The 16,770-nt window shown below is 47.7% G+C and overlaps 5 protein-coding genes across 5 annotated transcripts; 3 read left to right on the top strand and 2 right to left on the bottom strand.

Annotated features, from left to right (window-relative positions):
- Positions 1–19: 19 nt before the first annotated feature.
- On the bottom strand, positions 20–1,570 carry BDV27DRAFT_129802 (putative exosome complex subunit Rrp46). Its single transcript, XM_032067283.1, has 2 exons — positions 1,126–1,570; positions 20–1,050 (listed from the first exon to the last, which is right to left on the bottom strand). Exons 1-2 carry the CDS (start codon positions 1,459–1,461, stop codon positions 637–639), a joined length of 750 nt encoding a protein of 249 aa, XP_031926640.1. The 5' UTR covers positions 1,462–1,570; the 3' UTR covers positions 20–636.
- Positions 1,571–5,403: 3,833 nt separating this feature from the next.
- BDV27DRAFT_158722 (condensation domain-containing protein) lies at positions 5,404–8,418 on the top strand (the record flags this gene model as incomplete). The annotated part of the gene is made up of 5 exons (XM_032072747.1): positions 5,404–5,572; positions 5,676–6,404; positions 6,479–6,650; positions 6,736–8,191; positions 8,248–8,418. 5 exons carry the CDS (start codon positions 5,404–5,406, stop codon positions 8,416–8,418), a joined length of 2,697 nt encoding a protein of 898 aa, XP_031926639.1.
- A 333-nt stretch (positions 8,419–8,751) lies between these two features.
- BDV27DRAFT_6703 (NADP-dependent oxidoreductase domain-containing protein) lies at positions 8,752–10,087 on the bottom strand. Its single transcript, XM_032077261.1, has 3 exons — positions 9,488–10,087; positions 8,880–9,419; positions 8,752–8,813 (listed from the first exon to the last, which is right to left on the bottom strand). Exons 1-3 carry the CDS (start codon positions 9,922–9,924, stop codon positions 8,774–8,776), a joined length of 1,017 nt encoding a protein of 338 aa, XP_031926638.1. The 5' UTR covers positions 9,925–10,087; the 3' UTR covers positions 8,752–8,773.
- Positions 10,088–10,369: 282 nt separating this feature from the next.
- On the top strand, positions 10,370–12,151 carry BDV27DRAFT_158720 (Zn(II)2Cys6 transcription factor; the record flags this gene model as incomplete). Its single annotated transcript, XM_032072746.1, has 2 exons — positions 10,370–10,443; positions 10,513–12,151. 2 exons carry the CDS (start codon positions 10,370–10,372, stop codon positions 12,149–12,151), a joined length of 1,713 nt encoding a protein of 570 aa, XP_031926637.1.
- A 2,507-nt stretch (positions 12,152–14,658) lies between these two features.
- Positions 14,659–16,587, top strand: BDV27DRAFT_158719 (cytochrome P450; the record flags this gene model as incomplete). The annotated part of the gene is made up of 7 exons (XM_032072745.1): positions 14,659–14,857; positions 14,923–15,055; positions 15,112–15,303; positions 15,362–15,513; positions 15,570–15,814; positions 15,870–16,141; positions 16,200–16,587. The coding sequence occupies 7 exons, from the start codon at positions 14,659–14,661 to the stop codon at positions 16,585–16,587; spliced, it is 1,581 nt and encodes a 526-aa protein (XP_031926636.1).
- Positions 16,588–16,770: the final 183 nt, after the last annotated feature.

Here is a 16,770-nt window from a genome sequence, read left to right as displayed (position 1 = left end):
TTTTTTTTTTTTTTACCAAAGGATGTCTCTTTTCCACTCACTCTGGCGAGGACACAACACTCAACACAAAAGTACTACAGTCGCTACGCACGAGACGGGTGATTACAAAATGTAAGGATCGAGACACACATCACACACTCCACTTTCACCGAAACAAACTCAACGCAGACAACATTTCAATTCGGTACTACCCACTCGAAACTGCATTGTCATATGGCTTGGTTGGACAACTCCCTTAAGGGTCGTACGTGTGTAAATACACCAGATGGATTTGTGTGCAGTAGTGTCTGTAGGTGAACCCCGATAAGCACCGGATGTCGCCAGAAGAGGCTTCGCGCGCATCGACGCTTGACCCTCATTCGTATCTCATTCCCTCGTATCCACTCTTAGTCCGTCAAATTGGAAATCCTGTGAGCACCAATGGTATCCCGGCGGACAGTAAAATGCCCCGCATACGTGCGAACCAACACATAAGTCAGGCGCCAAGGGGCAATGGCGAGAAAGTGTAACTGATTGTGGAAGACTTCCGGTGCATCAACCGCAGTGGGTATGCCGGCATACTAGATGGGGTGAACATTGCAGTTGGCGATCAATACCAACTCTATTGCTCGGTGATTTTTACTGCGAATCCAACATTCAGGCCGCGTCGATCTTCCAGGAGTAATCTTGCTGGATTTTTTCTTCCATAGCCTCCCGCAACGCGCCTTCCAGGGGCTGGCCATCCACGTCCTCGGCCATAGCCACATCTCCGTCGGAGCTACGGGCTACAGTGCCGTGGCAGATGGCCAAAGCGCGCTGGTGTACCTTCTCCCAGGTCTCAAAGTCAAAAGGGCCCTCACTTTCGTTCAATAGAAGATGGCCATTGGAGGAGAAGGCGAAAACATGAAGAGACACGGCGGCGGCGGCTTCTTTCACAGAGGGCTCCCGCGTAATCTCCCCTGAAGCATCGACAGCCAGCACGGTCGCGGAGTAGGTCATGGATAAGGGAACGGATGCGGAAAGTAGCGCCAACAGAGATGTGTGAAGGAGAGCGGGGAGCAAAGTCAAGTACTGTATGCCCGTTCCACCCAGGTTAGCCGTAATTCCGTCTGCTAATCAATCTTTGTTGCGAAAGGAGACACCCACCGAATCACCTCTAGCAACACTTTCTCCTCCTACAATAGCCAAGGTGATCACAACGCCACGCCGAGCGTAGCCCTTCTCTCGTCCCAGGATCAATTTGCCCAGCATATTCTTGATGATTCCTTCGACGTATCGTTCACCAACCCCACCCGGTGCGGTACCCGGCTTCACGAAAACTTCCACGGTGGCATCTTCCGGCTTAAGGGCATCACGGCGTCCAGGCAGCTCAATTGGCGCATTTACCGATCCTAGGATATTAGATCCGGTCGAAGGACATTGGTAAGAAGCCGAACCATCGGCGCGAGAAAGAGGAGTGAGAGAGGCTGTTGGTCCGACCATGGTGTGAATTCGAGGAATAGGACGTAAAAGTAGACCAACTTCGTTGTATATACGGAGTAAATATGTTCAGGAATGGGAAACCCGGACCAAGGATGAACGAGAAAATGAGAGGTTGCGACTATCGAGAAGCTGGAGCTTCACTTCCAACTTCCCGCTTGGAAATTTTTGGTCGCAGCGTAGAATGCGGGCCGCCATCTGATTGGTTGACCCCCAGCTCCTCCAAAAGAACATCAACTCAACAATAGGGAATACTTATGGACTTTTCTTTGGCTTCAAATGCTTGGCAATCTAAGAATTAATCCTGGCCTGGTCTACGTATTGAATGTGAAGTATATTATATTTGATCAAACATTAATGCCTTACATGCTCCAAGGTTAAGGAATAGCCCAATCGCACGCCTGTTTATATATATATCAATGTTATGTATGCATACCTCATTACGCCGCCCGACACAGAATTCCTAGGTTAAGTGTGTTCGATACTATTTTGATATTTTTTATGAGATGATGTCCCAGCCCAAATCTACGAACATCCACAGAGAATCTGAGCATATTTTTCATGGGAAGTTCACCAATTTCTACCTAGAAATCCTATACTTCATCCCAACCCGTCTTCCGTAATACCCCGTAAGTAGGACATTCTTATCCTAGGTATTTCCCGCGTACTGGGTTGTGTTAGCTCTTCTCAAGCCTCAGGATACTTAGAGAACCTTATCTCTTACACGGTCCCCGATCAATAGCTATATCGCTGGGTCCCGTATTCGAGAAAGCCGTGTCTACCGCAGAGTAACTGAGACTCTCGCGGCATTACTTCCTCAGATTTCGTTCAATAATCCCTCTCATTCAACCTTCCTAGGATGAGGGCCTGGCGGTGCATCGTTTCGTCTGAGGAGAAGGTAGCGGTATGTATTTAGATTCCAGAAGACTTGCATACCAGGTTATGATATACTTTTCCAGAAAATCTCTCAGATAACAATCGCCGTTGGATAGCAGCCATGGCTTGCATTGTCTGCGCCTTTTCCTCAATGTCCATATTCATCCAAACATCTGTAAAGTCTTTACCCGGTGCGTGCTCCATGATGATGTATTCAACCTTTACACGGGTCGCAGAATCCATTCGCCCGTTCTAGGTTCGGATGTGCGGTACTGGGTGTAGTATATCTCTAATCTAGCACAGATGTCGACTAGCTAGCGTGTCAACTATATCGACAAACTACTGACGAATCTTTTGTCAGGACCTCAGATGCTATTAAAAAAGCTGGTCCAGCATTTGAATTCAAAATGCGACCAACAGTCACTTTGCCATTGTTCCATGATGAGCCGGGATACCTTGTTGTAAGGTTCTTCGCCCAATTTCCCAATATTGACACAAGAACGAGATGATTTCGATTCAATAACAACCTTTAGCAGCTCAGATATGCTATGTCGAATTCACGGTACCTCCCAAGATGCTGCTCTTCCGGCCATTTGTATAGCCCTAGAAGCTTTATGGATCTTCAACGTTAACATTTATCTGGATCTTAGGGTGTTTATATTGGTAACGTCGACTGGAGGTATATGATTTAGTTAGCGGACCTGACGAGACCGCAATTTGAACAAGTTTGGTGGAAGAGGAAACGGGACTATTTTCATCAGTCCAATGCGTGGAGTCTTGCAACATGCTTTGCTGAGTCTGTGTTGCCCCAGGTGGAATGCAGGTGATCCTCAGGGAGAGCACATGTCTGCGACGTGTGCGATTAAACTTGCCTTCTTTGAATTGTCCAACTGACTTGTTTGGTAGAGAAGGGTAGATCGCTACATAAGCCTTTGTACGCTTGCGTATCTTTAGCGACAAAACAATTGAAATGAATGGCATGTGGTGCAAACGAAATAGCCAAAGAGGGGGACTGGTTGGTTGTGTTGTTGTTCAAAGCCCAAGACGGGAGCCCTATAATGCTCGTCTGGATAATTTGGCGTACATCTCGCCTATTGATGCAGAATACTGTGAAGACTCATACGTAAGGCAAGCTGGCGAAGTAAAAAGCGTCAACAGCTTACTGTCAAAGGTCTTACTGTTCAAAGTGTAATACTTCAATGGTTGGGTATCCGCTGAACTACATCCAGGCAACTTATGTCGAAACAGGGGTGGCCAATGCCGTGCCTTTCTGGATGCAGGGGCCCTTGGTGTCGTTTAGTAGCGCCTCGTCATGAAGGATTATATACTGACTGAATTAGAAAAGGTCGGGGTGAGTTAATTAAGAGAACTCACGGTCTTCGCCTTTCCACGTACTCTAACAACTTCTAGGGCACTTAGACTGCTTGAAATATACCCTTCCCCACTCCCCAGGGTACAGTCAAGACGAACCTTAGGTATTAACGACAGCACCCTTCTCAATATAATCAATCAAATCGCTTTCCTGTGAGTGAAGCCTGTCGACTTGTTCGGGAGTAAGTTCAGCGTTGACTTTATTATTAGCTTAGCTGTATTGAGAGTGGGACGAAGGCCTGCATGGAATACGACCGCAAATCCTTTGATCTCCTGGTCATATATCTGCGTGACCCTTCCCCCTGAAGAATTGACTTGCTTTATAGATGGATGAATTTCCTCCATTGCGACGAAATCCTTGAAGATAACCTAGACGAGATGATTCTATCAAGAGATCTCAGAAAGTGGCTTGTAGGAGATACATCACTTACGAGATAGTCGGAGGCTAACGACATGATGGTAAATTGGCGATGGTAGCGAGGGCGAAGCAGTAAGTTTTTCGTGGAGTACATATTAGTTAAACACCTATAAAAGCTACAAATATCATTTAAATCATTTTAATAAATACAATAAATAGTATTACATAAAGTATCAGGATCAAACTATACATGAATGGTCAATTGACTGGACCTGATATCATAGAAGAAGAGCGGGACCTACTAGGATTATATACCCTTCGAAATAGGAATGGTTAGATTGACTTAAGTTGCATAGGAGAGTCCGGTCCGGTCCGGCTGAACTGAGTTCTCACCAAAATGTACTACTGCAGAGACCTAGAGGGCATGAGAAGATTGTGCTGATCCTTTTGGAGCGGTTTAGTTCGCGTGTGTAAAAGCCTCCTCGGTTTTCGCCGGTTTTCTACCGCGCCGCACTTTTTAAGAATACGTAGATAATTCTCCATTTTTTTTGGAGGTCTCACTTTAGAATTTTAACTTAAGGTTTAAAATCAGTACTGTTACTACTATAGGAAGTAAAGGCAAGTATATCTACCATATACATACATTTTAGGTTAAGAATATCAAGGTTAACTTTTAGAATGGATGGTCTATCCTTCGGATATGGACTCTTCTAGCCGCTCCCATGACCTTTTTACAGTACTCATAATTTGAAAGTAATATATGTAATAAAGAGTAGTTTGGTTATAAACATGTGAAAACCGACTCTGTCTTAAAGTATAGGGCGTGGCGTAAGAAAGCGCTAAGAAACTGAAGATACTACTTAGTACTTTTGGCACACATGCTAACTAAACAAACCGCTCACAGGGATCAGCACAATCTCTTCACAGGGCACACCCTAAAAGAAATCTACGATCCGCCCCACAGCGGCTGAACTATGAGTGTGTTGATTATGGATCCTATTAGCTAATTTCGAACCTACTGACCACTCAATGTGAACGGCGCCGTTAATCTCCGGTCTCGTACCTTAGGCTTAGGCATGTCTTAAAATCCAAGAAATGGAAAGAAGACAGAGACAAGAGGCGGTCCGATGATACATATCAGCTGAGTGAATGGCAGGACTAACACTGTGGAAAGAAGAAATGATATGAGGCTATGTCACTATAGTAAACTATGGTATGCTATGTTCCTATCTTATTTGAGGTTATACAAGAGTAGAACGGTATATATCTAAAGGGAAGCTTTCGAGTTACACTATCGATGAATTAAGCTGAATAGGTATATTGAAGCACGGCAGCGCATGATGGAGTCAGACATTTGGCTCGATGTAGACACAGCGCTGCTCATCCACGTAATATCGCAAGGGTACCAGGCCTCTTGGAAACGCAACTTCGACATACACCTTGCCCGATTCTGCTTCCTGTTTGATAGACCCACCCTGATGTCGTGCAATCTGCGGGATATTGACCCCCGTCCGTTGTTGCCACTCTTCCACACTGCCCTCAACACGCATACTTCTCCGTGCCACCTTGATCACCTTGATCACCTTGGCTGGCTCTCGGCTATACCAGGCAGTCATCCGGGACGATCATGTGACATGGGACAAGCCGGACGACATGGAGGAGTATATCGCCGAAGATATTCAGCGCCAGGTCGATATGGGCGAACAGCTCGTCCGTGTTGCGATTAGCACGGCTCCCGACCAAACTCGTGTGTGGGCTCTGACCTTGCACCATTCTCTCTGCGATGGATGGACCGTCAGGCAGCTCTTGGAGCAGACCGCAGCTGCATACAGAGGGCAGACCCTCCATGAGCGACCTTTTAGCTCATTCATGGAGTATGTTCTCGACAAGGGTAATGAGGAAGCACAACAGTATTGGCAAACCGAGTTCGCCAACCTCGATCCCCGTGGTGCCAGTTTCCCGCCTCTTCCCTCAACACATTACGCTCCCCAGGCAGTAGAATCGCTAACGTACCCTGTCCTGAATCTCACCGACAAGGGCACCAAACATACGTTAACGACGGCGATCCGTCTCGCCATGGCGATTGTGCTGTCACGATATAGCGGATCCAGTGATGTTGTCGTTGGACTCACGACATCAGGCCGTAGCGCTTCCCTACCTGGGATCAACACAATCACCGGTCCAACATTAGGCACGTATCCCATGCAGATTCAACTGGATTCATCTGAAACAGTCGAAGACGTTATGTCAGGGATTCAAGCAAGCTCCATCCGCGTACTTCCATTTGAGCATTTTGGTCTTCAAAACATCCGCAACGTAAGTCCGGATGCCGCTCGGGCCTGTCAGTTCCAGACATACTTGAATGTCTGGCCAACCGTTGAATCCGAGGCTCCAGAGCTTTCACTCTATACCAAGATGGCTACTCCGGTCATGCTGCGTTTGGCGGCTTTGCCTTCGCCATGAGTTGCATGCTGGAACCGCGGAATGATGGATTTACCGTGCTAGCCAACTACGATCCGCAAACCATCACGCACGACCCGCTCACCACATTCTTCTCGGAGTTCGAGCAGGTGGTTCGTCAGATCTGGTCAGATCCAAGTAGGAAATTCACAAACGGGCCTGAAAGAACGGCTGGTTGTGGGACCGGGGCTGCCTAGTGATTCCGTCCCTAGCGGTGATGCGTCTGCCGAATTTGAAAGGTCTGGTGACATCAGCCAGGCTCCGGTGAATGAAACTGCAAATATTGTTCGTGAAGCGGTTGCCGACGTTCTAGATGTAAGCGTCGACAGTCTCAAGATGAGCGATAATTTCTTCCGAATCGGCGGTGATTCCATCGCAGCTATGCTGGTCTCCGCGAAGTGTCGTTCTCGAGGTCTTCTTCTCACTGTGACCGATATTTTCCAGAAGAAAACTATCGCAAAGATTGCAGAAAAAGCTATATTGGCCCAAAGCAAGGGTGGTGTTTTGCAGAACGAAGGAAAGATTGATACATCTGCCGCCTGGGACGCGTTAGTTAGTGGCAAACTACCAGCTTTGGGCGTTGTCAATGTAGAAGATATCGAAGAGATCGTCCCCTGCACTCCTCTACAGCAGGTAATGTGGTTGACTGGTTCAAGAAAGAACGGTTACTACCAACCACACACCGTGTGGGAGCTGATGGCACAGGATAAATCGAGGCCTGTGGACACAGACAGGCTTCGAGAGGCGTGGAAGGCATTTATCGAGCGTCATTCAACGTACCGATCACTTCTGGTGACCGTTCAACAGCTTGCATATCAAGTTGTGCTAAAAAAGCCATTCAGCGACAATATCTCCACAGTCCGATGCACTGCCGCAGATCTTCAAGACGCAATTGCTAGACAGAAAGATACACCCTGGTCTAATCCTCATGTGCCGTATCGACTGACCATCTTCCAGACCGATGGAGACAAGGTATTCTTGTTGATGGAGCAACATCACGCATTAGACGATGCTGTTTCTTCCTCTATCTTCGTGGACGAGTGGTCACAGTTGTATGGAGGAAACACACCGGATGGCACACCAGTTCCGTTCAGCAAATATATCGCCAGCATCCATTCTTCCTCTACAATATCCAACAAGGCGTTCTGGACACAGTACCTAAAAGATATATCCCCATGCCTTCTGTCCTCGCACGATGGTCCCATCCATCGCGGAAACCTTCACTCCACTAGCATCCAGCTCGACCATATGCGATATATTACCCAATTCTTCGCCGCACACGACATCACGATCGCAATCTTCTTCAAATCTCTCTGGGCCGCACTCCTCCATCGCCTAACCAGTCTCACCGACATCTTCTTCGGCTATCTCGTATCGACACGAAATACACCAGATGTAGAGGCCACCGGGTCTACTGGATTCTACCTAAACATGCTCATCCAGCGACTGAACATAGACAATACTACAAAAATGACGAAGGTCCTCGACGTCATCCAGCAAGACTACGGTCCAGCCCTCACGCATCAATTCCAAGCGCTGGAAGCACTAAACGCACCAAGGCCAAGCCGCGTTTTCAGCACTCTCGTCAACCACCGCCGACATGCTATCGATACTAAGGAAACTAGGTCGCTACGGTTTGAACCCGTGGAGTGGTCTGATGGGATGGACGTAAGTATTTACCCTGTGAAAATGTTTATCATGTTGAAGTTGACTTATTGCTATAGTTTGACATCGTGTTTGAGATTGACGGGTTCGAGGACGATTTACAAGCAACCTTGACATATTGGGATGGCAGAGTAGAGGAGGAAATGGTTTCGAAATCTAGTAAGATATTTACTGGACTTCTTTCCGCGGTGATGGAGAATCCCGAGCAGGTAGTTAGGGATGTATTATAAATGAAACAAAACGAGGAAGTCATGCAAAACCAATATGTTTCTACTTATCTATCTGAGTAGCTATACACTCCCTGCCGCACGTACATTATAGCTATTTACTAGGTTATAATTTTCTTTGCACACTTTCTGAAAACCGTCACCACCTCCCCAAAGCCCTAACAAGTGAACGCAACAACCCATGAAAGAATATTAAATCATCTTTGGAACCTATATCAAGTCCAAATAGATGATGTTGGCTTTCTTGCTACCAGCTGTAGTCAACATGGGTCAAACTTGTACCTCGGGTCTGGTCAACTTATGATTTCAAATTGCTTTGACATATACACAGAAAGAGATAGACATATATATTTGCTATTTACAGTGCCGGAGTATCCGCAACGACATGGCTCATCATCCTGTGCGACCGGTTAGCGCTCATTCACCAACTAGAAATCAGGGAGTGAGGATGGAGAAAAACTTACCCTGCAGGGTACCGAGTGCCAGGAACCTCTGTTCGTTTGACCAACTCCCGAATAGTGCGCACCTCCTCGTCCGAGAGTTGAATCTGCGCCGACGCAGTATTCTCGTCCATACGAGCAATGGCTCTTGTACCTGGGATCGGAATGATATCGGGACCCTGTGCTAGCAACCACGCGATCGCGATCTGGGTAGAAGTACTATTGTGCGCCTTGGCCACATCGTTCAGTCCCTGCACCAGCTCCAAGATCTTGGGAAAGTTCTCCTCCGAGTACTTGGGGAAGAAGCGGCGGAAATCATTCTCGGGCAAGTCGGCTGTGGACTTGAACTGTCCGGTCAGGATACCACGGCCGATAGGGCTGTATGCTACCACGACAACCCCTAACTCCCGGCAGGTTTCCAGGATATCAGAGTTAGGCGATTCGATGTCGAGCGCGAAGGGGCTGTATTCTATCTGGAGAGCGGAGATCGGGTGGACAGCGTGGGCCCTACGCAGTGTGGCAGCTGATACTTCGGAGAGACCAATGTATCGAATTTTTCCTTCGCTAAATGTTGAATATGAGTCAGTGCCAGGTGTTCTTGGTTGCGGGGTTGTCGAAATGGGGCTACCTACTTCTTTAGCTCAACCATTGCCTCAATGGTCTTCTCGATTGGTGTCACCCCATCAACTCGGTGGCAATAGTACAGATCGATAGTGTCGACATTTAGTTTCTTTAGGGATCTCTCGCAAGCCAACTTGGCATACTCGGGATCTGAGCGAATAGTCAACCCCTTCCCATCGAATGACTGAACAGCGAACTTGGTGGCGAGGAAAATGTCGTTGCGCTTGCCGGTCCGCTTAATCCATTCGCCCACGATTTCCTCACTGCTGAGGTACATGTCTGCTGTGTCCCAGAAGCGCTGACCAGTGGCATGTGCGTGGTCCAGGAAAGCAACTCCTTCCTCAATAGAACTAGCAGCGCCGTAGATCCCACCGATACTCATAAGACCTAGGCCAACAGCGTTGACCTGAGGACCGTTGTAGCCAAGGGTCCGAAGTGGAGGAGACATTGGTAGGTGCTTTACAAAGTAAGGTATATAATCTGATATTAGGACCGAAGGCGTGAGTCGAATATATAATTGAGAATGCTTGAGATGTGTGTTTGGGAGATTTGGGACGAAGATGTCTAGCCTTTAAATAATGCGCTTGATAGACGGAACACCCGGATGAGGGATCATCATAAAATCGTATGGATCGTTATTTCCGAACCTTCAAATCATTCATGACCTCCAGCATTTCTATCGAGATGCCATTCGGCGGACTTAAGCTTAAAGGCGTAGCCAATCATGACATTGCAGCAGCCGCTAGATCCACTTTGTGGGGAAGGAACCAATCAAAAGGCAGACTTTCCGAGCTGGCCAATTCAAACTAAGCCCTGGTGATGGATGACCTGAGGCCCTTTTGCTCTCATGGAGACTTGTTCGCCATCTCAACACTATTGAGACGATGAGAAGCATGTCAACATCAACAGGACACATAGCACAGTCTACAAATAGAAGAAAAGTCAAAACAGGCTGCAAGACCTGCAAGTCAGTCCTATCCCGACACCACCATCATCATCTGAGTTAGCCCGTTCAACCAGCTAACAGCACCACCAGAGCCCGCCGTGTAAAATGTGACGAGAGTCGCCCAGCCTGTCGCCGCTGCATCTCTACCGGTCGCACTTGTGATGGCTACGGCATTTGGGGTGGCGGGGGGAGCCCATATGGCCCACCACAGATCAACAAGGCACTATCCATCTACTGCACGCCGGTACCAGCCGGCTGTCTAACGCGGGAAGAGCAGACTTGCTTCGACTGGTTCATGAGTAAAACAACAACAAAATTCGCGGGCGTATTTGCCTCACTGTTCTGGGAGACTCTCGTCTTCCAAGCCAGCGCACAGGAACCCGCCGTTCGGCACGCCGTCGTCGCATTATCAGCGGCCCATCGCTCTAATCTCAGCAGCGAGTCTATGCCGGCGATGTACGGCATGGATGCAGAGCGATTCACATTGCTGCAGTATAATAAGGCAATTCATCATTTACGCGGTGTAACAACGTGTGGATCATCCAAAAATGCCCTCCGCGTCACCCTTATTACTTGTATGCTTTTTGTCACACTGGAGTACCTGCGCGGTCAACATAAAATGGGCAGTGCACATCTAGGGTACGGCATCCAGCTTCTTGCCAATGTTTCTGCGCCTACATCGCGTACTTCCATGGCGCCGAGTATATTTAGCCCGGCAGAGGATTTTGTGCACGATGCCTTGGTTGAGTCGTATGCTCGTTTGTCGATTCAATCGGCGATGTTCGGTCACGTCCCGTCACACCTTTGCGTGATTGTGCGAGATCCGCAGCTTCACGCCCTTCCATATAGATTTTCCTCTCTTGTCGAAGCAAGGCAGACTCTCGATGATTTACTTACTCGAATTCACTGTCTGGAACGACATATCTATTCACTCTCCGCAGACAATGATCCGGGAACGGATCCGGAAGTTTTCGAGACGCAGGGCAGAATTATGGCGGACTTATCGCTCTGGAGAAAAGCATATAATGCTTCTTTATCTCTCCTCAAGGCGGACGCCTGTAAGGAGAAGATTGGCTTCCTTCTTCTTCGGGTATACCATGGAATGGCTGTGGTCATGGCTTCAGTGTGTCTTTCAAGAGAGGGGGAGATGGTATTCGATGCATACACGAATGACTTTGTTAGTATCATGACCGCTTTCTTTGATATGCGGCGGTTCTGGTCGACAATTAGTATTCCCATTAAGGAACAGCACCTGGGATTCCAGAATGGCAGGTCAGATTGCAACGGCTATTCGTTCACGATTGAGTCAGGTTTCATCCCGCCAGTATATTATACCGGGTTGAAATGTCGTGTTTTGAAGATTCGTCGGTTGGCGATTAGGTTGTTGAGGGCAGCACCGCATCGAGAGGGCTTGTGGAATGGGCCACTGGTGGCGGACGTTCTGGAAGAGGTTGTTCGGGTGGAAGAGGGCGGCTTCCATGCAGATGATGATCTGAAGCAGGATTTAGATGAGAGATTTAATAATGCTGATTTTGAGTTGGAGAAAGACAAATTGCCTTCGCAAGGTGTGCCGGCTGAGTCCCGGATTTCTGATGTTGAGATCCTCCTATCAGACGTTGTTGATGGGGACACATTTATGAATTATAGGCAGAAGGGTAAAGATGGTCAATGGGCGACTTTTCGTCGTAAGGTCAACAGGACTAGGGGACAATCTTGGTCGATATTTTAGAATACAAAGGCAAAATGTGAATATTGTCCAAATCAGTGCGCTCAGTATCAACTAGAAGGAATTAAGATTTCACGACTCCCTGAAACACCACACCTAGCAATATATAATTGCTTTTTTAAAGTTTACTTACCTTTGAAATGATTGTAACATACCCGACGCTTGCCAGCCACGCTCCAACTCGCTATTGAATATCCCTACTCCTCAGGAAAGCAGCAAATCTGCTTAGGGTGTGATAAAGAATATGCCTTGCAAGTATTACCTGTAAGCCAGCACACCAATCTCCGCTGCATACTGCCAAGACGCGTGATACTTAGATACGCTAGTGAAATCTTTCAAGAGAAAGCTTGCAGTGGCCCTGAGGTGATTGCGCCCCAGTTTCCACAGACGGATCTAATCGGTCAGAATGGGCGGGAGAGATGAAGGTCGGATACCGCAGGTCTCTGATGTAGAATGGCCGGTGTTGTGCCTGCGCAGCTTAGGATATGAGTGGAGAAGTAGTGCTTGGAGAGTGGAGCGGTCTTGTCAAATAGCCACTCACAATGACAACCTCGCATTTTTAGTATTTCTGTAGCATTCATGGGCCCATGTCTGACACTAGGCCCGTGCTATCCGCAGTCAAACGAACATCTCCGATAATAGTTTATTGAAAAAGACAAAGTTTTAACCGCACTTGGAATAACCGCGGGCGATCCACCTCACCTATCTAGAAAGGGTATTGCAGTGAATCACATGGCGTTGTCCAGCCCCCGAATTGTTCCAGAGCTCCATCCCTGCAAGTATCCCAGGCCATGTCAAACGGGGTAGCTGTATAAGTCCTGGAAGCCAAGTGGCGACATAATTGGAGGTCCCTGCATCAGAAGGTATTTGAGTAGAGGGAATGTATCTCGCACCACGAAGGGATTACAATATACTAACTGGCCGCATGAGCTACCGCAGAGCTTACCCATGCTAAATACGACAATCGCTACTCTGAAGGCAAATATACGGAGTACTTTGAAGGATCGACTCTGAATTGAGTTCACAACGGTGGGCGCATATGCCCTCTCACCAACAGCGGGAGAAGACCTCTTTCCCACGTAGGACAAGCTATTGTGAAATTGTAGCGAGTGATATTTGTGGGTGTTCTATGGCCGCTTATACTGTGGTTCTCCTTCCTGGCACGGGAATATATGGCTGAGTGAGCCAAGGTGCCCATGAAGCCACTACCATCATGAGATCGATCATGATTCATGCCGATAGCAGTGGCTGTTTTGGAGAAAGGAGGTCGGGTTCACCATGGTAGAGACACGGTATTTGATCAACGGCGTACTCCTTTGACAGTCTGTGGCTGTCAGATATCTGTTGTACGTGAGTGACCGTGGAATGACCGTTGATCAAGGAATTCTACGAAAGCTCCCTCGCTAAATTGATATGGCTCGGATTACCTAGTCGTTAACGTGGGGTGTACATATTGAGTGAAAATTGCTACATGCAAAGACGCCCTGAACTACCCACACATTTTGCTAGATCAAAGTTGTGAATAATTATCAGCGAGGAATTGCCACGTCAGAATCGTGTTTAAAGTGAATTTAAATGGCACGGGCCGCCCGGCTATGTAGACTAATGCTGGCATAAACTCTATGGGCGAACTACATGAGCCCTATCAAAATTTCCCAGCAACATTAGGTTAATTGATGCTGGCAAATATCATGTCAGATCGAGAGTTACTATTTTCAGTACTCAGATCTTGAAGCCTGCCTGCTTAGCATCTTTATGGGCCTTCCAGCCTAAAAGGTCCCACCTTTCTTCATGCATGTAACGCTGGGTTTAGTAGTGATACACAAGAGCCAATGTTCGTGACTTATTCACATCCCCACTTTCAGCTGAAAAGCACGTTAGGGCTATCAGCACAACTACAGACACGTATCACGCATATCCCTGCAGGATGCATTCTGTAATTCCTTTAATTTAATTTAATTAACTTTTTAGCTTGTAGCGGACTAAATTGACACCCATGTCTCTTTCTTTTAAAATTTTTCTCATCTGCACACGAGAGGGTTGACACCCTACTCGCAACGTCAACTTGACGATCGCCACACAACTCACCTCCTACACCAATGTCATAATTTGCCTGATATATAATGACATGCATGCGTGTAATTTGAAAAGTATCTTCCCGAAGTAGACTGCACATGCCTTTGGACAGCCGTGGCAATGATCCACGATGTGTGAGTATGATAGGAGGGCCCACCGACCAATTATTAGTCCGATGATACCTCGTCTAAGCATCATGATAGCAGGGATATCGATAGTTAGCTGCATATGTATATGAGCATTCCTACTACCCCTCACGTCACGTTGCCACTCCCTCATTCTCTTCCGCAGTATTCGTATGTATTTAAACAGGGGTAGGTGCGAGTTTAGACTGTTCCTGAGCTATGATTTTGCAGCGCTCCGACTAACCCTATAACCGCTGCTATTTGATTATTTAAGGATTCCCCTCAATTTTAGCCCATGCCAAAGTTAATATGGTGTTTTTACCTTGGATCACCATCGCAATTGGAGTCCTCACGGCATACGTTGTGACTAAACTCTTTACTTTTAAGAAGCCCCCAGCGCCACTACCACCCGGTCCACCTCCCAAACCACTTATTGGTAACCTGAAAGACCTGCCGCAAAATGGAGAGAGGGACTGGGAGCATTGGCTGAAACACAAAAAGCTTTATGGTAGACTCACACTGATTGGCATACTGTCATATGCGTAGCATGCCACTAACTTGACATTCGCACAGGGCCGATTAGCTCCATCACTGTGTTAGGTCAAACCTTTGTCATTCTCAATGAACCAAAGCTCGCAGTCGAGCTCTTCGAGCAGCGGTCCAAGTGGCATTCGGATAGGCCTAAGATGTTCTTTGCGACCGAAATGTGTGTCAAACAATATATTATTCTTCGCCCTTCGCGATTTGCTAACGAGAATGCAGGTCCGGAATTGGAGGCATCCTGGGAATGATCCCTTATTCTGATCGCTCCAAGGCAATCCGCAAAGCCATGAACAAGGAGATTGGATCGAAGGTAGCTGTTTCTCGTTTTAATCGACTGCAGGAGGCTGAGACGCGTCGCTTTTTACTACGGGTTCTCGAGGCGCCGGAGGACCTGAGAAACCATATTCGGAAGTAAGTTTGAAGCGGCCATCCCCTTCGTTAGGACTGGCCCTGCTAACAAGATCTGTAGAGAAGCCGGTGCAGTTGTTCTTAAACTTGCGTACGGGTATACTGCCGAGCCACACAAACAGGATCCGTTGGTTGATTTGGCAGACGTGTCTATGTATTACTTTTCGCTGGTTTGTCGCTATGGAGCTTGGTTGGTGGATGTTATCCCCAGCTGTACGGATCCTTGCCTTGTCAGCCTTACCTTCAGTCCCTGCTAACTGCCATCCTAGTGAGATATCTCCCGTCTTGGTTTCCGGGGACCGAGTTCAAACGCATAGGCCAGAGGTCCAAAGAGGCTTTTGATAACTTTGGTGGGAAGCCATATAATTTCGTGAAGCAACAAATGTCGCAAGGCACACACCATCCATCTTATCTGTCAAGCATTCTAGAATCAGAAGATATTGAGCCTGGGTCAGAGAAGGAATACGTGACAAAATGGTCCGCAGCATCGATTTATGCCGGTGGCGCTGACACGGTACGGATCATCCAAATGCTAGACCTTATCCAAGTGCAAACTAACCTGAGCACAGACAGTGTCCACAATGGCATGCTTCTTCCTTGCCATGGCGCTGTATCCTGAGGCTCAGAGAAAGGGTCAAGAGGAGATTGATCGTGTCGTCGGAAACAACCGTCTTCCTACCTTTTCCGACCGGGATAATCTGCCCTATATCAACGCCATGGTGAAGGAAGTCCTCCGCTGGCACCCAGTCGTACCGACCAACTTGCCTCATGTTTCGACCCACGATGATATGTGTCAAGGATATTTTATCCCGAGGGGCTCCATAGTTCTTGCTAATATCTGGTTCGTCCAACCTTTCCCATATATCTACGTATGACGTCTAACATTCTACTCACAACAGGGGTTTCACACACGACCCAGACGTCTTCCATGATCCTATGGCATTCAAGCCGGAGCGCTATCTGGGCGAGAACCCCGAGCCGGATTCTCATAGGCTCTCTTTCGGATTCGGCCGTCGAATCTGTCCCGGTCGCGTTATGGCAGATGCGGCCATTTACCTCAATATTGCACAATGCTTGGCGGCCTTCAACATTACCAAGAAAGTCGTCGATGGGAAGGAAGTCGAGCCCAGAGTAGAATTTCAGGCCGCCCTTATCAGTCATCCGGAGCCGTATGATGTGAGCATTAAGCCTCGGAGCGAGGTGCATGAGGAGCTCATTCGCGCGGTGGAAATAGAATATCCTTGGGAGAAGAGCCATGCGGATGAGCTTGCTAATATCAAGGCATAGATGTTTGACGGATGATTGCGTGCGATTGTCGGCGTTGAGAGGGGTTCGAGCAAGGGGTGGTTGAACTTTTTGCTATTTATTTGGGATGTTGTTTAGCAGTTCGAATTAACATTAGCGTACCTTTTCATGCTCCTGTCCTAGAGATGGCAGACAGATTCCCACCCATTCGCGCTTCAATTATAC

This window comes from Aspergillus caelatus, assembly GCF_009193585.1.
Source record: "Aspergillus caelatus strain CBS 763.97 unplaced genomic scaffold BDV27scaffold_111, whole genome shotgun sequence".
In the NCBI taxonomy this organism is placed as follows: domain Eukaryota; kingdom Fungi; phylum Ascomycota; class Eurotiomycetes; order Eurotiales; family Aspergillaceae; genus Aspergillus; species Aspergillus caelatus.
Note: the sequence above shows the minus strand (reverse complement) of the source record. Positions and strands in the feature narration are given on the sequence as shown.

What these genes read in the sequence shown, in the direction of transcription:
- BDV27DRAFT_129802 (XM_032067283.1), bottom strand. Translation starts at nt 1,461, where the DNA reads ATGGTCGGACCAACAGCCTCTCTCACTCCTCTTTCTCGCGCCGATGGT. An exon ending in GTGTTGCTAGAGGTGATTCG is followed by an intron (nt 1,051 to 1,125) that starts GTGGGTGTCTCC and finishes ACGGGCATACAG; the next exon opens with TACTTGACTTTGCTCCCCGC.
- BDV27DRAFT_6703 (XM_032077261.1), bottom strand. Translation starts at nt 9,924, where the DNA reads ATGTCTCCTCCACTTCGGACCCTTGGCTACAACGGTCCTCAGGTCAAC. An exon ending in GCAATGGTTGAGCTAAAGAA is followed by an intron (nt 9,420 to 9,487) that starts GTAGGTAGCCCC and finishes TTCAACATTTAG; the next exon opens with CGAAGGAAAAATTCGATACA. An exon ending in GGCACTCGGTACCCTGCAGG is followed by an intron (nt 8,814 to 8,879) that starts GTAAGTTTTTCT and finishes CCGGTCGCACAG; the next exon opens with GATGATGAGCCATGTCGTTG.